The sequence below is a fragment of the Palaemon carinicauda genome, chromosome 13 (assembly GCF_036898095.1).
Source record: "Palaemon carinicauda isolate YSFRI2023 chromosome 13, ASM3689809v2, whole genome shotgun sequence".
Taxonomy (NCBI): domain Eukaryota; kingdom Metazoa; phylum Arthropoda; class Malacostraca; order Decapoda; family Palaemonidae; genus Palaemon; species Palaemon carinicauda.
Genome location: NC_090737.1, coordinates 10,205,951 through 10,233,836, shown reverse-complemented (window position 1 = coordinate 10,233,836; position 27,886 = coordinate 10,205,951). Strand labels below are relative to the sequence as shown.

General features: G+C 46.9%; 1 protein-coding gene across 2 annotated transcripts in view; it reads left to right on the top strand.

Annotated features, from left to right (window-relative positions):
• The window catches only part of ics (ras suppressor protein 1), a 124,109-nt gene that overhangs the window by 64,115 nt on the left and 32,108 nt on the right, over positions 1-27,886 (top strand). For both annotated transcript variants that reach the window (XM_068385378.1, XM_068385377.1), the window contains exon 2: positions 21,643-21,814. In XM_068385378.1, the coding sequence (XP_068241479.1) occupies positions 21,643-21,814 (172 nt within the window). The remainder of the gene's footprint in view (positions 1-21,642; positions 21,815-27,886) is intronic.

Here is a 27,886-nt window from a genome sequence, read left to right as displayed (position 1 = left end):
TATATTGGAATATTTATTGGCAGCTCAAAACAGGAAAAGCTATTTTCTAAATCTGACAGTACATCCTAACTAATTTTCCTCAAGTTAGGGTGGTCTTTACTATGCTGCTAATTTCCCACAAACCCAAACCTAACCTCACAAAACCTCCCCTGAAAAGGTTCTTTGTGCCCTGATCAGCTTTGGTAACTTGATGTCTTTCTTGGTAGAACTTATGTGCTCTGTGATGAGGGTAGCACTGACCATGACTGATATAAAAAAGTAACTGCCTTCACGAATAATTAGAAGAATTGTATGGGTTTTTGGTGCCTTATTTTGAAAAAAATGGCAATCAAATGCTGTATTTGCTATTACTTTCAGCTGTATTTCAAACAATTGCTCCATGCTTTGTGCCACCAGCTAAGTATTTTTTGTGATCTTTGTTCACAGCAAAGTCTACTGACATATTTCTTCCACTTAGGTTGTTTCCTATGTTTAATCAGTTCGAGAACCATGTACATTCATTTTGGATCCTGCTTAAACCTCCTAACATCCACACTCCTTCAGCTTTCCACTCTCAGTTGTATGTGTCAAACTTGGATTCATCAATTTTTATCCTTCCCTGGGTCATTTATTAAATTGTTGGTACATTTTATATGGTACAATATCACCTACCAAAAACGTTTATACCAGTATTATACTGTATGATTTAAAATCCAGATCAGCAACATTGTCCTGAGTAAATTTACCCACGCTGAACAATCAACACAGTTGCATCATCTTGTCCCAGCATAAGGTCGCTTTTTCATATCATTAATCTGTATCACCCTTTACCACTAGATGAAACTTGTTTAAATTTGTCATTGTAATCTGTTTTTGTTATTTAGTTTTACCTATTTACTTTACATAGAATTAAAATCTGTATCGAGTCACTACAGAGAATACTTTGATGCATTATTAAATAATTATTCAAAAGAATGCATTTCATGTTAAGTCAGCCTTGCTTCACCTAGTTGTGCATGATACAAAGCCTGTGATTAGGTGAAGCAGGCCTAAAATTGTAACAATGAATTTGATGGAGTGCCAGGAGGCTAAATGGCGCACATATGCGCAGTGCCCTGAAATGAACTTCACAGGAGCTACCTGTGGACGGTAAACATTTCCAGCCACTATATTTTTCACTGAAATATATATGTTAATTCTTGAAAATCTCCCCTAACTACTTCAAAAGATGAACAACTTTTGCTCTATAGCAATCTCTTATATCCTCATTAATAGATTCAAGGGGGTTGCAGATAACCTATACTCAATTTTTTTTAATGAGGTGCATTTGCACCGACTCACAGCGGTGCCCTTTTAGCTCAGAAAAGTTTCTTGCCACCTGATTGGTTAGAATTATCTTGTCCAACCAATCAGCGGTCAGGAAACATTTCCGAACGGAAAGGGCACCCCTGTGAGTTGGTGCAAATCTGCCTCACTAAAAAGAATTGACTAGGTTTTGTTACCTCAAAACTGTGACCTGATAATGTCTAGCCTATGTAAACATATGCAAGTTAAAGCTAAGAATGAGAATTATTAATCATTAAAGTGCATGAAAAATAGAACTCAATTATATGGAATCAAAATTCTCTACAATTCACAGGAACTGTAGATTACAATCAGTGAAGCAATCAGTAAGTATTGCTGCTTTATAAGCTTACTATCCAGTACATGTGTATGCATAATAAATGCTATGTACAAGGGCATGAGGTCTGTTATTAGCACTTTCCCCATTCAGTGCAGGTAACAATTTGTAGTGGATTGCGTTTAAATGTGTGCGAACAAGGGGTGTGCTGGTAAATGAGTGATTACTTTTATCAAAGTGTAGAGTCTAATTTACGGAGTGTAACACTATTCTGCAGTTTTAACACCTACGGTATACTGTAATTGCACTTGCTATGTCAGAGAAAACACCTTTTCTTTTTTGGATAGATTCTTTCTTAATTTTCCCTAACCTATTGTAGGATTAACCCATTCCAGAGTGCAGTAAATCATAGTGCTGCTTTGTTATTTAGGTGGATAGTTTCTCTCATACAGCTTGTGCAACTACTGTATGCTCTTTTACCCAGATCTAGACACTCAAACCCCATTTTTTTTTTTTTTTTTTTTTTTTTTTTTTTTTTTTTTTTTTTAGATAGGCTAACTTCATGTAGTAAGAATCTACTTGGAATTGTGTTAGCCTAATGTAGCCTACTAATAGCCTATCTTAAGTTACTTTTAGGATTGCCATTTATTCTAGCCCCTCCTAGCTTAACCTAATTATGAAATATTGATAAACATTAATGGTTCTCATGTTAGCCTGTCATTTTCTCAGCCAAATTGTGAAGCATCTATTTAGCTGCGACCTTCATGGTTTTTAATTTTTTAACCATGATCATTTTAGAGTAAATTTCTCTTGGCCACAGATCAAGTATTTAATGGGTGCAACTTGAGAGTAATGGTCACTATCCATCTCATCATCACCCACCATTTCCTCTAAAAGTTCCTTACACAAATGGATAATTGTTCCGACACCCTATATACAAACCATTACGCTCTTGAAAGGGAAGATACCTTACCATTGGACTTCGTCAGCTCAACTTCGCCATTGTGACTGCTTAGTCGGCTTTCCTTGGGAGTTGGTCAAGTAAGAGTGGCGCTGATCTGACTCTAGGACAACCCTGCACTTCGGGGACCCTCCGTTGCTTCCCATAGCGAAGCAGCACCGGCTACCGTCGTAGGGGAGTTGCTTTCCTTGGAGCTCACAGTCTCTCGGTGTAAGGAAAGGCTTCTCGAGGTCTTGTGGTTGGATACACAGTGGGAGTGTTCAGCCTCCCCAGTGATTGATTCCCATCTTCCTCCTCGTGACTCTGTAGGTTGTGGACTAAAAGAGTCTCTTACTTGCCCGACCATCTCATCCTCAGCACTTGCTCGCCCCAGCGTTCGTTCTGCTTTGGCGGGGGGCTTGAACTGTTGCTGACAAGTACTCCTCAGAGTTACTTGTCAAGGGATCCTTCCACGGTGAATCCTGGGACTAGCTTCGGCTATGTCCCAAGGACAGTTAATGATGTGGTTCTTCTGCCTAGGTTTGCTCAGCCAGGGGGAAAGCAAAGTAAGCTGTCCAAAGGTCTGCCTCCAGGTGTTGGGCAACTTCCCTTTCCAAGGGAGAGTTACCCTCCACCAACCACTGTTCAGCAATCTTCTCGGTTGCAAGGAGAGCTGCTGGCAGCAGCAACAGGTGTTGACCTCCCTTTCCGTCCGCAGGAGAGGCGGCCTTCACCTGAGTCGTCTCCCCACCTTGGGATTCCACTGAGGGGAATTGGACTCTTTCATGTCCCGCTCCATTACATGCTCTGCTCCAGTTCATCGGAGCTCAGCTTTTCGGAGCTGGACAACGTTGGAATTAAGCGATTGCTTGCAATCCCTTCTCGCCATCATGTCTGTAGGTCACAGCGGCAAGGCCAAGCTTTCAGGAACTTGCACATTTGGCTTTTCTCTCTTAATAGGTAGAACCTGCTTTACTGCTTGCAGCTGCTTGGCTTTCCCCTTCGGAGTGTAGGATGAGCAAGAGAGCATGTCTCCGTGACACTCTAGTAGGGGAACGTGCTAACCTCATTCTAGCTGACGAGTCTTGCTCGCTGTTGCGATCCAATCGGCTAGCAAGGTGGCTGGGTGAGCTCTTCTACGTGATGAGGGTACCTGACCTACCTCTACTACTCGTGCTGCTCGCTATGGCGAGTCTTACTACATTGACTCACGAGCACCAGAAAGATTGACTACACAAACTCGGGTAATCTCTACCTCACTAGCACACTTAGTGGGCTACGCGCAAGTGGCTAGGCCAGCACAGGTAGACAACGCCTTGCCTGTGTGCACTAGTAAGCTTTGTCTGCCTTCTCGCCAGCACTTGCCTCGTCGTTGGTCTTCCTACCCAGATGAACAGCAGGTAATAGGGCTTTGCCTTCATCGTCTGTTCAGCCGAGTAGTCACTCTGCAAGATGACAGCCTCTTGTGCTCTACCTGTCCTGGACACCACACCTAAATCAAAGAAGCACTCTTGGGGTGCCATTACGGGAACAGTTCCATCTTTGGACACACTATGCTTCCTGGACCTAGTCCACGTAGTGAAACGGGAAGTCGCAGGACCGGCCAACCTTCCTCCCCTAAGAACTCCCACCTGCGGACACTCCAACCATCCCACTGGAGGTGTTGAGTTCCTCCAAGGGGAGGTTCCTCCTCGTGCGGTCCCCAGGTCTAGGTGCCAGAAATACCTGTCTACCAAGGCCTCTTCCATCGGCTAGGATTCTATCTGGTAGAAACTGACTGTGTTTCCCATTATCTCGCTGAAGAAGAAACGGGGTCATAGAGCAGACACTTACCCGCCTTGGGATTCGGTTCATCACTGACACGGCAGAGGATTGAGATCTCCCGGGGGGGTCTTGTTCATGAACAACTATAGGCAGTTGCCTATGTGGTACTGTTAAGGTAGCCCAAACAGAGCCTTCTGCTGCGGTAGGAGAAGCTCTTTGTCCCACTACCTCTAAAGGTGCAGGGCCTAAGGAGGCAGAGTGGAAGGAGAGTTCTTTTCTTCTCGTGGACTTCAAGGACACGAAGACCATTCCCAAGAACTGGCACCATAGGTCTCTGAGCACCTAGTTCAAGGGGAAGGTCAGTTTTCTTAAGCATCCGTTTCCCAAAGACCAGAACATAGCGGCCTTCCCCCAAGGGTTCATTCCTGTGCAAGAGGGGCCTTAGTTGACTACCTGGACCCTCCCTGGGCTGCTATGGGTGTGAGTTGAGAGGAGGAAGAACTCTTTGACGACGGATCGAAACGCTGATGGTGTGCTGCCTGCGTCCACCATCCCCAAGATCTTTCCCTTAAAATAGAAAGAGAGAGGAGGAAGAACTCTTTGACGACGGATCGAAACGCTGATGGTGTGCTGCCTGCGTCCACCATCCCCAAGATCTTTCCCTTAAAATAGAAAGACAGATCAGGTTTTTCTGCAAGTCATCTCTTGCATCCAGAAGATCAATTCCTTTTGAGAACCAGATCAGGTTTCAGCAGTCCTAGGCCTCTTTTACGATACACTGAGACTCACCAAGACTTGGGTAGCTTTGCCTTGGTCAACGGGGCTCAAGGCGGTGAAGAAGAGGGCTTACGCGCAGGTGGTGGGAGCATCACAGTCCCTTCAGTCTGTTAACTTGCTTCATTTACTTCCTCCACCGTGTGTATGTCAGAGGAAGTATTATGAGATAGTGGAGGACGAATCTTTGGTACTACCCTTGGAACCACCAATTCTGGCTCTCGTGCAGAATTTTTCCCTTGACAAACAAAGGCCAGTGAACTTCTCTGCAGTAGACACTGCCAACATGGAATAGGTTGCGAAGTGTGCTCTGCAATATGTTTCATGGATTGACAACTGGTTTGAGTCAGTGAGCTACCACATCAAGAATGAGAATTTCTCCACTACCCAGAAGAGGGAGGCTTTCCTCCTCTCAGGGGCTAGAACACTAGAGTTCCTGACATAGAACATCGTCAACCAGTGGATCAACTGGATTTTGAGAAGGCACGATGCTGTTATCTCAGAATTCCAAAGGCAGGTGGTGAGGAGAGAGGCGATAAAGGTGCATGACTCCTCAATAGTGGCGAATAAATGGAGGAAGGCGAGCCAGGACTCCCTTCTCCATAAGGCCATGATTTCACATCCTTACTCGACAGTACCACCATCGCAAAGATCATCCACGACAAAGCGCCAGGGTGCAAAGAAGACTGCACAGTCACAGAAGTAGGCAGCAGTTGGGGGATGCCGGCAGAGCAATTGGCAGAGGTGGATGCACCGCGGGGCTGAGTTTTGGTCAGTCTCCATGCTTTGAGAAGGGTACATCATCCCGTTCACACGCTCTCGCTCTCCTCTGACCCTCCATCCAAGGATGTCAGGTTCCTATACGAAGGGATCCGCGAAGGAACAGGGTCTTTGGATCGAGGTCCAGACCATGTTAGAAAAGGATGCTTTCCAGGAGGTCCTAGATGGGTCCCCATGCTTCTACAGTTGGTTATTTCTTATAGAAAAGACGTTTGGAGGCTGGAGACCAGTCTTTGACTTCTCAGCCCTGAATTAGTTTGTCCAACAGACCCCATTCAAGATGGAGACTCCTCAGATGATCAGACAGGCTGTGAGACCAGAGGACTTTGTGATATCATTAGACCTCAAGGATGCATACTTCCTTATCCCCATTCATTCATCCTCAAGGAAGTACATACCTGAGATTCACAGTAAGCAAAAAGATATGCCAGTTCAAGGTGCTGTGCTTCGGCCTCTGCACAGCACCCTAGGTGTTCATTCTGTTCTTTTCTCTAGAGTCCACCTGGGCTCACGAACGGCATACGTCTGCTTCGTTATCTACATGATTGGCTAGTTCTAGCAGACTCAAGGTAGACCCTTCTCCTCCATTGAGATAGGCTTCTTGCCTTTTGCCACGATCTGGGGATTATGGTAAATTATGAGCAGTTGTCCCTGCAACCTTCACAGCAGATGGTATATCTAGGAATGAGGATCATAACCAAACTAGACAAAGTCTTCCTGTCTGAAGAATAAGTAGAGAGAATGAAACGGGTAGCTCACCCAATTCTTTTGTAGGATGCCTTGTCAAGCAGTTCTTTGCCAAAAACTTCTGGGGCATCTAGCCTCCTGGGAGAAGCTTGTCCCAAATGGTGGCCCACGCTTTTGCTCTCTACAGTGGCAGCTTAAGACCTTTTGGTCTCAGCACCTCAACCCTCCTAACACTTTTTGGTCTCAGCACCTTGACCCTTTGAACACCTTTTGATCTCATCACCTCAACCCTCCGAACACTTTGATGCCAGTATGATCAGAGCAGAAGAAAGACCTGACATTGTCGGTGCCAGACACCAATTTGTTTAGGGGAATAAACTTTCTCTCTCCTCCTCTGGAAGTATTGCTCTTCATCAGTGCATCTAAAGAAGGGTGGGGGCTCACCCGTTGGACCTCACGGCATCCAGGCTTTGGTTCGAAGCCGAGCGACAGTGCCACATAAACCTTCTGGAAATGAGGGCAGCCTTTCAAACCCTCAAGCAATTCCAGCAGCTTCTTTCAGGTCACTTTATGGTGCTGATGAGCAACAACACCACGTTAGTGTCACAAGTAAACAAGCAAGAAAGTACATTTTTTACAGAACCTTTGCCATATAGCTGTAGAAATCCTCAGATGGACAGGATACAACACTATAGCCCTATCAGCCCATTTCATCCCTGGCAAGAAAAATGTGCTGGCGGATAATCTTAACAGGAGGACTTGATAGTAGGCTCCAAATGACCTTTGAAAGGACAGATAGCTAACAAAGTTTTGACTTTTTGAGGTTCACCTACGATCGACCTGTTAACGTCTTTAAACCAGAAGCTTCTGGTGTACTGTTCTCCAGTACCAGATCCCCAGGCCTCCAACTAGGACGCTTTCCAACATTGGTGGGATGAACAGTATGTCTATGCATTCATCCCTTCTGCCTAGTAAGAAAGCTTCTAAATAGGGCATAGCAACCCTTCTTGATGAGACTGGTAGCTCCGTTGTGGCAACATGCATAATGATTCTCAGACCCTCTGCATCTGCTTACAGAGGCACCAAGGGAGCTCCCTCTACTTTACAGTCTACTTGGACAAACACACACGAAGATTTTCCATCCCTTCATCTTCATGCCTGGAGGTTATCCAGCAACTCCTTGGAAAGAGAGGCTTTTTGAGACCAGTTGCAAAGAGAATGGCAGGATGCCTCCATGAGTTGTATGCTGCTGTATTTCAGGCAAATTTCGCCGTCTTTTGTGGTTGGTGTCATGGACGGTGTATCGCTTCTCTGTGCCACTATTCCAACGATATCAGAGTTTTTGTTGTACCTCAGGGAGGAAGAAATTTGCCTGGTCTTAGCTGTGTAAGGCTGTTGCTCAGCCTTGAGCCTCGTCTTTAGACTAAGCAGAATTAATATTTCCACCTCAATGGAATTGTCTCTCATATAGAACTTCGAGCGCATCAGCCCTCGGTTGGAAGGTAGACTTCCTCCTTGGAATGTCCTTGGAATGTAGTGCAAGTGCTACGTTCTCAGGGACAAAGCCGAGTGTCACCTGCCCCATCCCTTTGAATGGGGACTGTTGTAGCAAAGACCATGTAGCTCATCGACTCTTTGCAAAGACAAGGGCTAGCAAGAAAACCATCTTTAAAGTCAAGTCATGATTTGATGCTTGACAAAGAGGTTCATATGAACCTTTTTGTCAAGCATCAAATTGTGACTTTACTTTAAAGACGATTATAAGAACCTCTTTGTCAAGCGTCAAATTGTGACTTGACTTTAAAGACGGTTGTCTTTCTACCCTTTATCTTTGCAAAGAGTCGGCGAGCTAAATGGTCTTTGCTACGACAGTCCCCATTCAAAGGGATGGGGATGGTGACATTCGGCTTTGTCCCTGAGTTCTTGGCTAAGATTGTAAATCCAGCTGTGTACTGGATCGTAGATTTGGGCCCTTCTAGATTGAGTGTGTCTGTTCCGTAATAGATGACCCAGATTAGCTGTTACTCTGTCCTGTTAGGGCACTTAGAAAATACCTAAAACAATCTGCCAGAAACCGCCTTCAAATCAGCAGGCTCTTTGTGAGCATCGAAGGGTCAAAAGGAGGGTCACAAAGAATTTTATCTCTTCCTGGATTAGACAGATAATCAAATGAGCCATACAACCAGGCTCCTCACCTTCCGATCATCGACCCCAAGTTCACAGTGTCAGGGGTGCCAGCATGTCCCTGGTGTTCAAAAATAATTTGTTCCGTAACTGACATACAAACCACGCTTTTTAATATGGGTTATTACTTTCAGCATAGCTGAAATGGCAAGCCATTAGAATTTTAACGAGGGTTTACTACCCCACCGCTAGTTAGCGGGGGTAGGGAGGGTAGCTTGCTACCCCCCCCCCACACACACACACCTGTGCTTGAGCTCACTTTGCTCTCGGCTCGGGTGGTAGTCGGACGTGTCTGCTTTCACCCTCGCCTTCCTGACAGCCATTTAATGCTTTTTGCTTTTAGTTTTACAGGTGTGCGTGAAGTTGGCCTCTTCTATTATGCGAAAGTGTCCTGGATTACCCGACCGCCCTTGTGGCACGTTTATGTCGGCAGTCGATACGGACCCTCGCACCCTTTGTCCTTATTGTAGGGGCCAGCGGTGTGATAGAAATAATAAGTGTGGTGAGTGTAGGGATTGGTCTACCTCCCAGTGGGGGAGGTTTTCTTGGCGACGGAAGAAGAAGTCCAGACGGGATATTTCTCCTTCGAAGGTTTCTTTGAAAGGAGAAAATCCCAAGGGCTCTTCTTCCGTGGCCCAAACCTCCTCCGAAGCTCCCGCTCGATCGGTTTCTTCCGAGAAACTGTCGAGTGGTAGCGTAGGCCATAGTTCTGTTGCCCGATCTCGGGGTTCGGGAGAGGGAGTTGCTTCCTATAGCGAGGCAGCTCCTCCTCCTCCCCTGGGGGAGGATTTAAATCTTTACGTGTCTAATGATGATTTGTTTCAGCTTTGGGCTTCCTTCGGGCTTGAGGGTTCACTCTCCAAGGAGGCCTTGTTTGACATGATCCGGTTGGGGGCCGCTGTCAAACAATTGCCGACTTTGGCAGAGGTTGATCCTCTGTCTATCGTCGACGTTGTGGTGGCAGAGGCTTCCGATGTGGTATCTCAGACCTCTGCTCGTGATCAACCTTCGAAGGAGGAACTAAGTCCAACGGTCTCTCCTGCCGGTGATTCTCACCCTCGGGGGAGTTCACTCACAGAGACTCCTCTTCGGAGGACTGCTAATGGTCAGCCCGCTGACCCCATGGCCCCCAGAGGGCGCATAAGGCGTAAAACCCGCCTTCCTCTTCGCCGTAGAGGCCTTCCTTCACCTCACAAGGGTGTGAGGAGGCGCCTCTTCGGTTCATCGTCTCCGCAGTCCGCTGCAGAGGAACCTCTCCATCGTTTTCCGATTCTCCCAGCTAAAACCCTGGACCTCTCTGCAGATCGTTCACGATCTCCTTCGGTGGAAGGTCGTCCTTACAAAGGACATGCCGACCTTCCACCCGTCAGACCTGATGACCTGCCGTCGCCGTTCCTGGCTGCTGACTCGCTTTGGGCGCCAACGCATCCTGTTGTAAAACAGGGGCATCAAGGGCGTATGTGCAAGTTGGTGCTTACGTCCCTTACGCGCCAGCGCTCACCTGCGCGCCAGCGCTCTTCTACGGAGGAAGTTCCTGTTAAAGTGGCCAGTGCTCACCTGCGCACTACTGCGCGTCATCGTTCTCCTGCGCGCCAGTCCTCACCTACGCGTCAGCGCGCTCCGTGTCAACGATCTCCTGCGCGCCCACGATCTTCTGATCTGGGTGCAGTAGGGAAGTTAATTTCTTCCCTTGCTCGCCAGCGCGCCATCGTTCTCCGCCTGCGCGCCATCCCTCGCCATCACGCCTTCGCCGCAGTCTCCCACTCCCATCTCCACAGCCTGATGTGCGCACTCACGCGCATCTGCTCGCAAGATATGTGTCTCCTGCGTGCGCACGCCCAACGGTATCATCGCCCTCACGGGCTCTTTGGCTGGATCCTGCGCTCGCGAACTTTCACCTAAGCACGCGCAAGTGCTTTACCTTCCTGCTGCGCACCCTCTGCTTTGTCGAGCTCGCGCCCCTGCACGCCATCGTTGCCCGGGCGCACCCTCGTCATCGCCCTCGCACGCGCCAACATTCGGCCACGCGCGCGCCAACAGTCCTGCGTGCGACCCAAGGCATTTCCCATCACGCGAGCACCAGCTCGCTCCCCAGCGTGATCATCAACTCCCCCCCCCCCCCCCGTGCGCGAGGCTACAGGACAATGCATGGCCAGGGCATCATCGTCCCCCCCCCCGCGCAAGTGCAGAACAGCGTGCTCGCCAGCAGGGGGGAAGGTTCCGGTAAGGTCCAGGGATTTTTCTTCTCCTTCATCATCTTTTCAGGCGAACCCCCCCTTTGGTAACTCCTCCTAGGGGTCGGTCGATCCCCTTCCCTCCAGAGGGAGTTTCTGACAGCGCAGCCGTCAGCCATTAGCCTTGGCTTGGGACCCTGGTCAGAGCGGTCATGCAGGCCTTTAAGCCTGTTCTCTCTGAGCTGGGCCACAAATCATTGGTACCTTCTACTCCCTTGAAGAGGAAGAGAGGAGTTTCGAACGTGGTAACTTCTCTGAGGGCGAAGCTGACTCCTCGTAAGTCCTTGAGGAAGGCCTCCTCACCCCCCCAGACTTTCTCTCCCTCCCCTTCGGACGAAGATTTCCCGTCCTCAGGGGAGTCACTTGAGGTGAGGCGTTCCCCCATCGCACCAATGAGGGAAACCCCACCTCGTGCTGAAAAGTCTTCTCGGGTAGGGGTGGAGAAGAGCCTCCCACCATCGTGTTGGAGTCCTGCATCCCTCCCTGGAGGCAGTCGAAGGACTCCAAGACTGTGCCGAAGTCATCATCAAGGCTTAGACCGGAGCCAGTCAAGCACTCGGGAAAACGTCCATGAGTCCCCCCAAGAAGAGCCTCTGGGGACAGGAGACTTCACTGCTAGCCTTTCAGGAGGAGAGCTGCAGGAATCAGATCATGCATTCTGGCAGGTTCTGACCCTAATGAGGAATCTCAATGGGTTTGCTGATCCAGAGATTCCTCCTCGTGAGGGCAAAGACACGGTCTTGGACCGAGTCTTTGGAACTCAAAAACCTTCGAAGGCCAGTGCGGCTTTGCCCTGGTCTCAAGGGGTCAAGAGTTCCAGAGACAAGGTCGAAGCCCAGCTCTCCGAGCTTGCCTCCTCCAGCCGATCCAGCGCCGGCAACAAACTCCTCCCACCTCCTCGTGTCCAACAGAGGAGGTACTTTGACATCGTTGAGGAGACTTGCTTAGCTCTTCCCCTTCACCATTCTTTGGAAGAGCTTACCAGGGGAGTCCCTCTTGAGAGAGACTCCAACCGGCATGTCTCGTTCTCGGTTACGGAGATCCTTAGCCAGGAGAAGGTGGCGAAGTGTGCCATGCAGGCCCCTTCGTGGCTGGATATCTGGCTAGGGGCCCTAGGCATCCTGTTACATTCAGAGGATTTGTCCAAAGAAAGTACCAGGAATGCTATGGAGACCTTTTTACTCTCGGGCACTCGCACGATCGAGTTTCTAGCCCACCAAGTCTCGAAATTGTGGGCTAACACCATCTTGAAACGTCGAGATGTGGTGTGTGAGAGGTTCCATCAAAAGATCCCCAATACCAAGATCAGCAGGCTCAGGCATTCTTCCGATATGGGGAAGAACTTGTTTGAGCCTAAGGACGTGGAGCAGGCGGCTGAGAGGTGGAGGAATTCCAACCAGGACTCTTTCCTACATAGGGCTCTAGCATCGAAGCCCTATAAACCTCAGCACCCCAGCAACCATGTCCTACTAAGACCACGAAACCGGCAGCTGCAGCGAAGACGACGGTGTCTAAGCCCTTTCCTGTCAAGGACAAGAAAGGCAAAAAGTCCTCCAGGGGAGGAAAGAATCCTAGAGGGAGCGGCCGAGGCCGCCAACGCTAGGATTGGCAGTCCCCCTGCATGTTTACCAGTGGGGGGATGCCTAAAAAGTTGCGCGAACAGGTGACAGCAACTCGGGGCCACTTCCCGGACGATTTCCGTAATCAGTCAGTGATATCGCGTCCCGTTCACAACATCTCTACCTCCCCTGACAGCGGATCCATTGTCGTTGAGCTCCCTTGCCATGGGATTGGCAAGGGGGAAAGCCCTTCGGGCAGAAGTCCAGACCATGTTGAAGAAGGGCGCTCTCCAAGAGGTCCTCGTCGGGTCCCCAGGCTTCTTCAGTTGACTCTTTCTTGTAAAGAAGGCGTCTGGAGGCTGGAGACCAGTCATCGACCTCTCAGCTCTGAACAAGTTTGTCAAGCAAACTCCGTTCAGCATGGAGACTGCAGACACGGTTAGACTTGCAGTGAGACCGCAAGACTTCATGTGTACACTGGACCTGAAGGACGTGTACTTCCAGATCCCAGTCCATCCGTCTTCAAGGAAGTACTTAAGATTCAGCCTAGACAGCAATGTTTACTAGTTCAAGGTGCTGTGTTTCGGTCTCTCCACAGCACCACAGGTTTTTACCAGTGTGTTCACCCTAATATCGCCGTGGGCACACAGGATTGGCATCCGACTCCTCCGTTATCTGGACAACTGGCTGATCCTAGCAGACTCTGAGTCAGCCCTTCTTCAACACCGAGACAAACTTCTGGGACTTTGCCAAGATCTGGGGATCATGGTAAATATCGAGAAGTCCTCTCTGCTTCCCACTCAAAGACTGGTATATCTAGGCATGATCATAGACACCAATCTCCACAAAGCCTTCCCATCGGACGACAGGATAGCAAGGCTGAGGAGGGTCACAAGCCCTTTCCTCAGACAAAAAGAACTTCCAACCCAATCATGGTTACGTCTCCTCGGTCACTTTTCATTGCTGGCTCGTCTAGTTCCCAACGGTCGCCTCAGGATAAGATCCCTCCAATGGTGACTCAAGTCTCGGTGGAATCAGGGTTACGATTCCCCAGATGTCATGATCCTTATGGGTCCTGCGGAACAGACGGACCTTCCGTGGTGGGTGACAGGGGAGTGGATCTTCTCGTCCTCCCCCTGGATTTGATGCTGTTTTTGGATGCCTCAAAGAAAGGGGGGGGGGGTGGCCCACGTTCTGCAACACAGGACCTCAGGCCTGTGGTCAGAATCAGAAAAGTGCCTCCATATAAATCTGCTAGAAATGAAGGCCGTATCCCTGGCCCTTCAACAGTTCCAACAATACCTGGCAGGTCACTCTGTGGTGGTGATGAGCGACACCACCACAGTAGTGGCTCACATCAACAAGCAAGGAGGTACCTTTTCAAAGCAGCTATCCCATCTCGCAGTAGAGATACTGAGATGGACCGAAGCCCACTCGATTCCACTATCGGCACGCTTCATTCCAGACAAGAGGAATGTGCTCGCAGACGGTCTGAGCAGTCTGAGCGTCTCAGATAGTGAGTACCGAGTGGTCTTTGGATCATCTAGTAGCCAACAAAGTCCTGACTTTGTGGGATTCCCCGATTGTGGATCTGTTCGCTACAGCGCTGAACTTCAAGCTTCCGCTGTACTGCTCCCCAGTCCTGGATCCCAAGGCGCTTTGGCAAGATGCCTTCCAACAACGGTGGGACAACATCGACGTGTACGCCTTTCCCCCGTTCTGTCTGATGAGGAGGGTGCTCAACAAGACCAGAATATCGGTCAATCTTTCGATGACCCTTATAGCTCCGCTATGGCATCACGCGGAATGGTTTCTGGACCTTCTGCAACTCCTAACATAACTTCCGAGAGAACTCCTTCCGCGACACGAACTACTCAAACAACCACACGCCAACATCTTCCACAAAGCCGTAACTTCGCTACGACTTCACGCCTGGAGGCCATCCAGCATCTCCTCGCTGAGAGAGGATTTTCGCAACAAGTTGCGGTCAGGATGTCTGGACACCTGCGAAAGTCATCCGCATCTGTCTACCGGGCAAAGTGGAGAGTCTTCTGTGGTTGGTGTCGTGGAAGGGGTATCTCTCCACTCGATGCCACTATTCCAGCAATAGCGGAGTTCTTCGTGTATTTGCGGGAAGAAATGCGGTGAACGTAGTTTGCGGCTTAAGTCTAGCTTTCAGACTCAGAGGAGTGGACATTTCTTCCTCGCTGGAACTTTCCCTACTCATACGGAGTTATGAACTTACCTGCCCTCAGTCGGAGGTGAGACCTCTTCCATGGAACGTGGTTCGAGTTCTCAGGTGTCTTGAGACCTCCCTACGAACCATTACGCCAGGCTTCAGATCGCCATCTAACTTGGAAGACGGTGTTCCTACTAGCTTTGCCCTCAGCCAAGCGAGTCATTGAACTTCATGGTCTCTCTTATGACATCGGCCATTCAAGGGGATGCGGGGAGGTAACGTTCAAATTCGTCCCCCAGTTTATTGCTAAGACTCAGAATCCGGGGGTGCCGGACCCTAGGTTCGACTCCTTCCAGATTTCGAGTCTTCGTTCTGTAACAGATGACCCAGACAATCTCCTACTGTGTCCAGTAAGGAGTCTGAGGCTATATCTCAAAAGAATAGCTGCAGTACGTCCCCAGGTGCAGGCATTGTTTGTGAGCAATGGGAGGACTAAGAGGAGGGTTACCAAGAACACCATCTCAGCATGGATTCGTAGGGTGATCCATCTGTCCCTGAATCCAGACCCTCCTCCGTCACGTCGCCCTAGAGCACATGACGTCAGGGGCGTAGCTACGTCCCTGGCCTTCAAGAAAAACTTCTCAGTGACGCAGGTGCTCCAAGCTGGGGTGTGGAAGCGTCAGACGACCTTCACAGCCCACTACCTGCAAGACGTGACCCACAGGAGGCTCGATACGTTTTCTATCGGCCCTGTGGTGGCTGCACAACACCTGGTTTAAAACCTCAGGCTCCTTAAAGGACAAGTAGCAGAAGGTTGAGGGCATTGTTACCCGGTCTTAGTCTGCATGAATGAAAAGGTATGTCTGGCCCTTATTCTTTCCTTCATCCTCCCCTCTCTTGGGGAAAGCAGCATCCTGGGTTCTCTGCACAGCTGACCTCGAACCACTGCAGGTAAACCATGTTTCCTTGTGTTCCTAGTATTAAGCTAATACTGTCACATCCCCATACCCTGACGAGGTGGTATTGGGAGAGTTCTAGCCTAAAGTTTCCATCTAAAGGACTACAGGTCAACTTCCCAGGAAGAGTCACACTTCATACCTTCACACACAGCTTACGTAGGCCGCAGCCCTTGCGTAGCAAGGCTCTAGCGAGGTGCAGGGACTCCTTATTGTTGAGTGCTGACACACTCAGATACTGAGTCCCCGGGCAAAGCCAAAAGCCAGTACTGGCCTTGAATTTCCACCCTTCCTAACGGGTGAGTTACCCATATTAAATAGCGTGGTTTGTATGTCAGTTACGGAACAAATGACAAATTCGTAGGTAATTTGTATTTTTCCTAACTATACAAACCTTAGCTATTTAATCAAACTTGCCCACCAGCCCTATCCCCCTTGAAGTCCTACCTCTAAGCAAAGTGAGCTCAAGCACAGGTGTGTGTGTGTGAGGGAGGGGGGGGGGGGGTTAGCAAGCTACCCTCCTTACCCCCCGCTAACTAGAGGTGCGGTAGTAAACCCTCGTTAAAGTTCTAATGGCTCGTCATTTCAGCTACGCCGAAAGTGATAACCCATATTAAATAGCTAAGGTTTGTATAGTTAGGAGAAATACAAATTACCTACGAATTTGTCATTTCTCTGTGCCACAGGTACCACATGCAGGCATGTGGAAACCGCAAACTACGTTCACCGCCCACTACCTGCAAGACATAACCAACAGGAACGTAGGTACTTTTACTTTGTGCCTGTGGTGGCTGCACAAAGCATGGTCAATAACTCCTCCACTCCCTTTTAGGACAAGTTGCAGTCGGTTGAAGGCAGATGTTATCTGCGAGTAAGTCTGGAATGGATATGGAAGTGACTGGCCACTTCCTATTTCATTCTCCCTTCTCTTGAGGTCCAGCATCTGAGAGCTCTGCAAGCTAACATCCTCTAACTGGAGGTGGGTACCATTGCCCTTTGTGTAACCTGGTGTGTATATATTTTTCATGACCCCAATCTCCAATTGAGGGGGAGTCTGGCAATGTCTGGGTTAAGTGCGGAATTTAACTCCAATTTTACGCTCACCTGGTCAAGTCATATTAGTAAATTTTTACACCTAGCACAGATTGGCTAAGTTGTAACAAGGTAATTACACCTCATACAAAGCTTTACGGCTAGTTCCACGTATCGCCAAATATATCTCCACTATAAAGAGCTCCAGATTTATGCAGTTAGGAAAAATCCAAATTATTTCCAAATTTGTCATTTTAGTTACTAGTCCAGGCTGCATGTCACCTACCCCATTTTTTTAGATGTATTTTCTCAAGATAGAAAATACTTTACTACTTTTAGGCTACATTATGCAGAAGGCCCAACAGACAAGAATCATATATTTTATGGGTTTCAATTGTGTGCACCGTAACCAACTCAGTTCTACATTACACAAGAATGCAAAGAGTTATATTGCATTCTACCTCCATAACATTTGTGTATACTTTTGATTTGATTTATTGCTCCAATTTATGTACACAAAATTTAGTTATTCCTACACAAAATACAAACCTTGCATTCTTTACCTAGGAGAAGAAATCAGCCCACACTTACATAGGGCTATGAAACTATTAACTAGGTGGCGACAACAGAACGGTTGTTACCAGTGGTAGTGGGAAAAGCACACCCTGCTCACTCATACTTGCTTCATTTTGATCTCAGCCGTGGTTGAAGACAGACTTTTCATTCCATGTTCTCTGGCTTGGCTAAAATTAAAACTTTCTTTTCAGGTGTGATTCAGTGTATGTGACCTTAAGGGTGCACAACATGAGAGTTTCATACGGCACTTTTATGTTGAAGGAGGACATGGACCCTCACCATCATTGCCCTTTTTGCAGAGGACGTTCCTGCTTGGAGGCTTACCCTTGTCCTGAGTGTTAGGAGTGGCCGTCCTCCTAGTGGGAACAGTATGGCAGGAGGAAGAATTCTAGAAGGGATTCTTCGCCTTCAGGTTCTTCCTCGAAGTCCAAGAAATCCCGTCTTCTTACTCTTTCTCCTGGTAGGCCTACCTTCCTCTTTGACTCTACTTGTTTGGTCTCCTCCAGTGGATGATGTGAGTAAGAGTGATGACCGGTTAACCCTTGGTCAACCTTCAAGTCAAGTTGCTCCTTCTTCCTCCCCAAGTGAGTTGAAACAGACTTCTGCCCTCGGGAGACCGTATTGCGATAGCTGAAACTAGCCGTTAAGCTTTGTACGAGGTGTAATATGTGGCTGACCTTGGAACTTTCTTGTTCCCCTCAAAGGACGGCTTTTGGAGGTGTTGTACTGAGTGTGTTTCTGCTCTTGGGCGGGGTTGGGCTGACTTTGGCATCTCCCCCACTAGAGGTGACGGGGGGAGTCCCTCCTGCGCGGTCTCGTGCCTACCGGAGTATCTGCAGGGTGGTGCTCTTCCTAGCTCGTACTCTTGAGCTTGCTGTCGTTCTGGGGCCTTATGGCAGACACCGTTGTAAGGGTGGGAGTTTGTCCCTGACTGGGAGTCTTAAGTCTCCAGGCTGCTAAGGAGTGCCAATAAGACACTTTACCCGTGGTCTCTAACTCTTCAGAGCTGAGCTCTCTGGAGCTCGCAGACAATCTTTGCGATCTCCCTGCAGCCCATCGTGAGGCTGATCTCGCCTCTGCAGTCTCGTGATGCTCTGTTAGTCTCCAACCTGCTCAGTTACCTGTGCTAGCTCAGCGAGTGAGTTCTGTGCAGAGCTCTCAGTGTAGTTTTGGGACATCAGCATAACCCCTGCTTGCAATCTAACATACTGGGTCTCGCTTTCTGTGCATAGCTCTATGTAGTTTTGGGACATAAGCGTAACGCCTGCTTGTAATCCAACATAATGGGTCTCGCTTTTTGTGCATAGCTCTGTGTAGTTTTGGGACATAAGCTTAACGAGTGCTTGCAATCCAACATACTGGGTCTTGCTTTCTGTGCATAGCTCTGTGTAGTTTTGGGACATAAGCGTAACGACTGCTTGCAATCCAACATAATGGGTCTCGCTTTCTGTGCATAGCTCTGTGTAGTTTTGGAACATAAGCGTAATGACTGCTTGCAATCCAACATACTGGGTCTCGCTTTCTGTGCATAGCTCTGTGTAGTTTTGGGACATAAGTGTAACGCCTGCTTGCAATCCAACATACTGGGTCTCGCTCACTCACGGCTGAGTACGGTCAACCTTATGGGGTAGATCATGACACTTTCTTACATACTTGTCAACCGCTATTCATTGTTTGTTCGCACACAGGCAGCTACACAACCTCTAGTGCCTCGTAATCATCTGTGATCACTTTTTTCCTAAACTAAGAATGGGATGTGCAAACCAGTTTCATGGTCCACCGACTCCATCTCAGCTGGCTCGTGCTCCAGTTCAGGAGCTATCTATTTGTGGACCAGTGATGCCAGGGTTGTCTCATGAGGCTCTCTTGCAGGAAATGTTTAAAACAGCAGCCTCCATCTTCTCTGCTTCTGACAATCCTTTGACAGACCCTACTCAAACTTTCTGACAATCTTTTCACAGACCCTATTCAGACTTTTTGACGATCTTTTGACAGACCTTATTCAAACTTTCTGACAATCCTTTCGCAGACCCTATTTGGACTACAGTATATCTTCCCGTGACCAGCAGGCTCCCTGTGACCCGAGGTTGCGTTGTGCTGTTGCCATCGTCAGTGCGACAAGCAACCTTGCTGCGCCACTTCCTCCAGCTCACGTGGCGCCACGCCAGCTTATACTGCACCTGCTTCCAATGTGCCAGTTTAGCCAGTGCCTTTCCCAGCTGCCTCACTCCTGACTCCCATTCCCGCAACGGAGGGTTGTGCTTCTAGGTGCCAGTGATATTTAGAAGCAAACGGTGTTAAGGCTAAGTCATCCAGCATTGACCATTTGTGTGAGAAATTGAGCATTGTGTCCATTAGGCCTGATCAGAGGCGTCGTCGGCTGAAGGCTGGTCACTCCTCCATCAGCGAATATTTTTCATCCCATGACCCATAGGGGATCAAGGTCTCCGAGGGAGGTTTCGTTTGGTGACTCCTACTGTATTGGCTGTTGCCTATAGAGTTTTTTCACACCTCTACTTTTGTGGTACCTTCCATCCCAGTGTAAGCCTCGGTGAAACCTCCCAAGGTTTCGGAACAGGAAGAGGTTGCCAGTATTCTCGCCTCTTTCATGGGCAATTCCTATGAACAAAGGCCGCTAACACACTTACGAAGAACTGGGCTTCCAGACTCTTGAAGGATTTTAGTCTTCAGAAGCAGGTTAAGTTAGCGGTGGCTTTGGTGTCGGCTCAAGAGAACAGCAACGAACCTTCCTAGGCCTCGTTCCCCTATGGTGCAACCAGACGACTGGCCTTTTCTTTGCTCTTTCCCTCTCTTGGGGCATAGCACTTGAAGACCCTCTCAGCTGGAACTCCTCAACTGCAGGTAAACTCCATGTCACTTGTAGCTAGAATATGATTTTATATATTCATTGTCACGTCTCCAATCTCCTTATGAGGGGGAGTTATGATGTCTGGTTCTCAGTGTTGCACAGTATATTCATAAACCTGTTGATTATACATAGCCTATGACAATCACAGTTACGTTCTTACACTCATAGTTGTTTTTGGATGGGTTGTCAACCTGCTGGTATTGCCAGGCCACTGGTTTATGAGGTGTCAGGATGCTTATCCCTTTCATTGTCATTCTCAGTGTAGCAATCCTGGGTCAAAGTTGTAGCCAGTTTAAGGGACTTCCTCCTACCTTAGAGTGAATCTCTTGTGTAAAGAATGTAAGGTTTGTATTTTTGGTAGTAATAAATGACTAATTTGGAAGTAATTTGTATTTTTCTTAAATACAAACCTATAGCTCTTTACACATACTTTACCTACCATCACCTACCACCCAGAAAAGTCCCATCTGCAATCAAAATGAAATATGTATGAGTGAGTGGGAGTTGTGGGTTGTGGGGTAGTACTTCTCCTTGCAGTGCTGGTAACACCGGGAATGGTTGTTGACACCTTGTAAAAAGTTTCATAAACGTATGCCAGCTTACAAGGATTTTTTCTCGTGTAAAGAACTACAGGTTTGTATTGTTAGAGAACATACAAATTACTTCCAAATTTGTCATATTGAATTATCTTGTTCTTACAAATAAATTGTTAATGGCCCGGATCCTATGACTTTTTTCTTCTTGTTTGCTTTAGTTTGCTGACAATGTTAAGGACCTGTTAAAAATGTTTTCCCTTTGTGAAAGACTTTGTTCTTGGTAAACATTTATGACCAGGTGTAACCATAGAAATTCAGTGTCTTGAATTTATGTTTAAAAGTCAAATTTTTTTTACAGAACCATTAAATTTACTCATCTTGAAGATTAAGATGGTTTAAACACGATGCAATAAGGGTGAAGTATAGTTAGTCAGAAAATCACTTGAAATAGCTGTGGAAGTATTTGGTAAAGGAATAGTAGGAATGCCCAGAAAACCTTAGTAAAGATGAATTTATAGACTCAAATCTGATGGGAATTTAGGTAGAAACTACACAAGACAAAAGAGAATGGAGAGAATTCACACCATGTTTAACCCAATTGTGAGAAATCTAGTGTAAATAATTGCTGATAAGAATGTATTTTCTTATATGTTACACAGAAGTGATGAAAGTTGGAAGTTTAAAATCAAGTTATTTGGTAATGATTGTGCTTATACCTTTGATAAAATAAGATATGAAAATAGTACAGTATTGTCAAAGGACATCAAACTGACATCTAAAATTTTGATCTGAAAAGAGCATGAACATCTAACTTGAAGAGTATGAAAAATCATTCATCATATTGGTGTTCTTACATAAGGATTGCTATTCATTTTGGGAAGGGGTTTAGATTTGTTGCTCAAACTGCAAAGACATTTTCAAGTTCATAGTTTTTTTTTACCATCAATTATTATTGTTTTATTTTGTTTTCAGTGTCCTTGGAGAACATCACAAGACTGACTCTCACTCACAATCGTCTGACAATAATTCCACCCGCAATTGCCAATCTTGTCAACCTGGAAATTCTTAACTTGTTCGACAACATCATTGAAGAATTGCCAACATCCATCTCGTCTCTAAACAAGCTTCGTATCTTGAATGTTGGGTGAGTGGTTTAAAATACAGCTGAACATAGGTCATTGTACTATAATGACACATGGACTAAGCAGATTTTGTTAGAGATATAATTTGTGTCAAAAGTTCTTTGAAAGGTTATCGTGTTCTGCATGAGACTCTTCCTTTCTAATGATTTACCTGAAATTCATTGGTATTCCTTCAAATAAGTGAACTTTCTGATTATAATGAAAAAAAAAAAAAAAAAAAAAAAAAAAAAAAAAACAGTTTTTACAGACCTATCATGGTAACTGCCATATGGAAGAGTGGACAATTTTTTACCACATTTCTTAGTCCATCTCACAGATAAATAAACCAATCCTTTTAAATCTACAGTATTAAATTTTGTATTAAAGTACTGTATTGGTTAGTACTTAATACTGTACCCTCATTCCGTCACTAATACAAACTTTTCCGCTCTTTATTTGGAAATATATTTTTGGCTGAACTGGAAGACTAGCCATAAGACTTGTAGCGAGGTATAAATACTCCACCGCTAGCTAGTGGGGGGTTATAGGGTAGTACCAGCCACCCCACTCATGCACACACATGTGATGTCTTGTCAATTTTGCTTTTGGCTCGGTTGAGAGTGGATATTGTCTCTCTCTACCGTTTAACTCTAACTGACAATTGACTAATCTGTTTTGTCTTTTTAGATCCCAATGAAATACGATTTCTTCCTATACTTTTATCATCAGTCCTATAAGAAAAGTCCCCTAGACCAAAAATAACAAGATTCATTTTATTGCCAACTCTGGAGAGCACAACTTTATTTGGTTTGCCATGAATTCTCTTAGCGACATGATTTACCCGCTTAAGATCTCTTATCTTTGCTTCATTATTCTTCACTGACATTAGTAAAGCAGTTATTGACAAATCTGGTCTAGTATTTGCAGCTAACCAACTTATCTTCCCCGCATATTTTGTATAAGCTTTATTTTCCAGTTTTGTCTATGGATCATCAGGCTTAGCTTTACGAATATCTTGTATCTCCTCAATACTATTTGCCTATTCTTCCTTCGAGATTACAATTTCATCTCCGGTCTTTTGTATATCTACCAGTGAATCTAAATCTATCCTTTTCAACCTTCGAAACTGTCAAAACACTTTACACTTTTTCTCTGAGTTTATTAACAAATTCCTTTGTTCCTGCTATGCTGAAATCATCCACATGAGTAATTACCATCCTATAAGATTGTTTCCATCATGTGGAAAATAAAATGCTTCATCACCACTTACATTCCTCAAATCTTTATTCTCAGCCAAAACTTTCTGTTGGCCTCATCAAGTTCATACAAAGGTTTCCAAAGTACACCTTTCTTCAAATCGTTAGGGGGGTTCAATAAAGACATCTCAATCCAAATTTTTAGACTGCAAGAAAGCAACCCTAATGTCAACTGATTGCACATGAAACTTTTCATTTGCTGCTACAGCTGAAAATATTTTTACACTTTCTCATAGAAGTAGGAAAATCAGCTTGAGGTTTGCACTCTTTCTGGAAGCCTCTTGCAACCAACCTTGCTTTATAATCAGTCTTTTGACCATCATGTTTTTCCTTCTTTGTAATTACCCATCAACTGTTGATTATTTGTTGTCCATAATCTTTGACTTCCTCAAAAGAATCATAATCTTTGAGATTTTTATATTCTTTTTCTTTAGCTTCAATCACTTCCGGCATCTTATGATATTTAAATGGGAGTTCCACTACTAATACTGTATTATCAAGGTGAAAGCATTCGGCCTTCTTTGACCTCAGCCAATAGGCACCAATAGAATCCCCCTTTTGTTCAACATAATCAATGCTTTCTTGATTACATGTGTTCTTTTCCTCTCTTTCTTCCATAAAATTACTGACTTCATTCTGGTTTCTTTCCTCTTCATCTTCCTTTTCAGTTAACTTAACCTTGCTCGATTGAGATCTGGTTTTTCTTCTGCATTCATTTCTTACTTCATCTTTCTCTTTATCAAATTTCTCCTTAGTAATGTTACTTATTTTGTTCATCACCCCTTTATCACTGTCTTTGTAGGCATAAACTCTGCATGGCTTTATTTTACAATCAGACACCTTTTTTAAATCACCGTTTGCCCATATGAAAGCATCTCTGTTCCTTTGACAAAATATTTTTACAGGGCCGCACCAGCTTTTATTATTATCATCCTAATAAAATATGAGATCTCCATCTTCATATTTCATGTCATTAAAACTACCCTTTCTCACTTCGGAAGCTTTGATCGTCATATTTTCAAATTCTACTTCCCTAAATTTCTTGGTTATCTCATGGTGCCTTTCCATGATCTTTGACATCATTTCATTGTCAAATAAACTCTCTCTAGCTAAATTACTTGTTGAGATTTCTGGAAAAATAATTGATTTCCGTGTAACCAGTCTCATGGGTTTATATCCAAGTATATTTACATAAGTATTATGTGTCCATGCTGCCATGTTTACTGCCATTTTTAAATCCAATCTAAGGACGGAAGCCCTCGCTGACACGGCGGTGCCCGTCCCAGGACCGCGGCCTAGTGCGGAGGTGCCCGTCGGGACAGCTCCTCAGCGCCAGACGGAGGTACCCGTCGGGACAGCGCCTCAGCTCCAGACGGAGGGCGCGGTCGGCGACACGGAGGGTTCTCCAACCGAGGATTCAGCTTATCGAAGAGTTATAGGCCTCATACGGAGGCATCACAGGATCGAGGAGCCTGTTCCCGCCGACGAGGATGCCTGGCAATCCAGCCTCAATCGACTAATGGAGGCCCCCGTACAGCAGAAACCCTCCTTAGCGCTACCTGTGGCCAGGGGCGTGGTTCTGGGATGTGCTCATGTTGACAAGGTTGTGGCGGGCAATGCTGAAGCCCCCAAATCCCAGAGTGCCTCAAAATTACTCTAGGGTCTAAGGTCCCAGAGTAGATATTATGTGCCGGAAGGGCAGCGACCGGGAGCCTGCAGAATGGAGGCCTCCCTTGAAGTGTTAGGGCAGGGTGCCCCGGAGGACAGAGCCTCTTAAGCCCCGATTTGTTTCTCCCAGTCAGAGGCGACGATGATGGAGATGTCTAAAGACCTGGTCAACGTCGCCTCCTGGTTGGACTGGTGGGCCTCAACTCTAATGGGTATCCAGGCCACCTACGACTGGTCAGATCCATCGAATCAAGCTCTCCTGAAAGAACTAATCATCTCCGGAGGCAGGACATTGAAGTTCTTGACGTTCCAGTCTCCTGCTTTATCAGCCAACTGGGTCCTTAGGAGAAGGGATACTGTTCTGACCAAGCTATCCAGGAGAATCCCAGACAGGGAAGCAAGGGCTTTGAGGAGCCTGCCCGTGTGGGGTGACTCGCTTTTTCCCCTGAAGCAGATTATTATTATTATTATTACTTACTAAGCTACAACCCTAGTTGGAAAAGCAGTATGCTATAAGCCCAGGGGCTCCAACAGGGAAAATAGCTCAGTGCGGAAAGGAAAAAAGGAAAATAAAATATTCTAAGAAGAGTAACAACAATAAATAACTCCTATATAAACTATAAAAACTTTAACAAAACAAGAGAAAGAGAAATAAGATAGAAGAGTGTGCTCGAGTGTACCCTCAAGCAAGAGAACTCTAACCCAAGACAGTGAAAGGCCATGGTACAGAGGCTATGGCACTACCCAAGACTAGAGAACAGTGGTTTGATTTTGGAGTGTCCTTCTCCTAGAAGAGCTGCTTACCATAGCTAAAGAGTCTCTTCTACCCTTACCAAGAGGAAAGTGGCACTGAACAAGTACAGTGCAGTAACCCCTTGGGTGATGAAGAATTGTTTGGTAATCTGTGTTGTCAGGTGTATGAGGATAGAGGAGAATATGTAAAGAATATGCCAGACTATTCAGTGTGTATGTAGGCAAAGGGAAAATGAACCGTAACCAGAGAGGAGGATCCAATGTAGTACTGTCTGGCCAGTCAAAAGACCCCATAACTCTCTAGCGGTAGTATCTCTACGGGTGGCTGGTGCCCTGGCCAACCTACTACCTATAAGAGATCATGGAGAAGCTCATGAAGAGGATGGAAGTGAGCATTCCCAGACCTTAGGCCATGAGGAGACCCGCTTATAGAACACCTACGTCGGATGGACCCTCTACTTCTCGAGCCTCTCCTAGCCAGACAAGGATAGGAGAGTGTGCTCGAGTGTACCCTCTTGGGCTCAACCTCCACATTCTCCCCCCCCCCCCCAGAGGAGCTCCGACAGCACTGGCCTCGTTTAGAACGTCCTACTTAGCTTCCAGGAGAGGGCGTTCAGGTCGATCCTCCTGAAGGAGATAGGGTGAGAGGCCCCCTAAACCTGCCCAAGCCTCAGGTTGGGGGATGCCTCAGACATTTTTGGCAAGCATGGAAAGACCACGGTGCGGAACCCTGGACAGTAACGGTGTTGAAGGAGGGTTACAGACTACCATTCCTGGCAGAACCGCCTCCTCTGATTCCAGCCAGTCAGGCGGAGTGGCTAGCACCCAAGGATCCTTTGAAGAGGGCAGCCTTACAGGAAGAAGTATCCACGATGTTGGAAAAAGGGGCAATGGAAACGGTTCTACAGCCGGGCCCAGGGTTCTACAGCCGACTCTTTCTGGTGGAGAAAGCGACGGGAGGTTGGAGACCAGTAATAGATCTGTCAGCCCTCAACAAGTTTGTGTGCAAGACCGACTTCAAGAGGGACACACCGAAGTCGGTCCTGCAGTCCCTGAGGGAAGGGGACTTCATGAAGTCCATAGACCTCAAGGACACGTATTTTCAAATCCCTATCCACCCCTCAAGCAGGAAGTTTCTTCAGGTGAAGTGGGGTACCCAGATATTGCAGTTCAAGACCCTCTGCTTCGGTTTGTCAACAGCGCCCCAAGTATTCACGAGGATCTTCAAGACAGTCTCCGTGTGGGCTCACGAACGGGGTATTCGCCTCATTCGCTACCTGAATGACTGGTTGCTTCTTTCTTCCTCAGAGGTAGTTTTGAAGGATCAAGGTTTGAAACTAATACAATTCTGCAAAGTTCTGGGTATCACTATCAACCTGGAGAAGTTGCATCTGTCTCCCTCCACCAGGATGACTTACTTGGGGATAGTGCTGGACTCCCGCCTAGTGAGAGCCTTTCCGTCGGGGGAGAGGTTGAACAACCTGGACCAGGTCCTCTGGCCCTTCCTTTCAGGGCAGCCCAGGAAGGCCAAGGACTGGCAGAGGTTGATAGGTCATCTAATATCATTAGAGAAACTGGTCCCCCAAGGGAGGCTCAAACTAAGGAGCATACAATGGAACCTGAAGGGGCTCTGGAACCAGTTAGACTTCCCCTACAAGTTAATTCCCGTTCTTCCGGAGACAAAACAATCCCTGGAGTGGTGGCAGGATCGAGCGAATACCCTCAAGGGGATGCCCTTCGCAGCCGAGCCCCCCGAGATGCTTCTCTTCACGGACGCCTCCAAGGAGGGGTGGGGAGCACACCTTCTCAGCAAGTCACCAAGAGGTTCTTGGACGGAAGAAGAAAAAGCACAGCACATCAACGTCCTAGAGATGAAGGCAGTCCGAAAAGCGTGCCTACAGTTCGTAGATCTTCTAAGGGGAAACACAGTGGCGTTGATGTGCGACAACGCCACTGTAGTAGCGTACATAAAGAAACAGGGAGGACTCGAGTCGAAGGAGTTGTGCGATCTCACATTGGAGATCCTGGATTGGGCCGAGTCAGAACAAATCGTGATTTCAGCAAGGTTCATTCCAGGGAAAAGGAATGTCCTAGCCGACGGGCTCAGCAGGATGGGCCAGGTAGTGGGTACCGAGTGGTCTCTTCACCCAGAAGTAGCCAGGCTCATCATTCATAAATGGGGTTTGCCGGTGATGGATCTCTTTGCAACCAGACTGAATACACAACTCCCCGTATTCTGTTCTCCTGTCCCATACCCAAAGGCGACATTGGAGGACACCTTTCAGCACAAATGGGACAATCTCGTCATGTACGCTTTTCCTCCCTTCGCATTGATCAGGCAAGTGCTCAACAGAGTAAGGACAGCTCACTTTGGTAGCGCCCTGGTGGCCGGAGAGAGAGGGGTTCGCGGATCTAAGA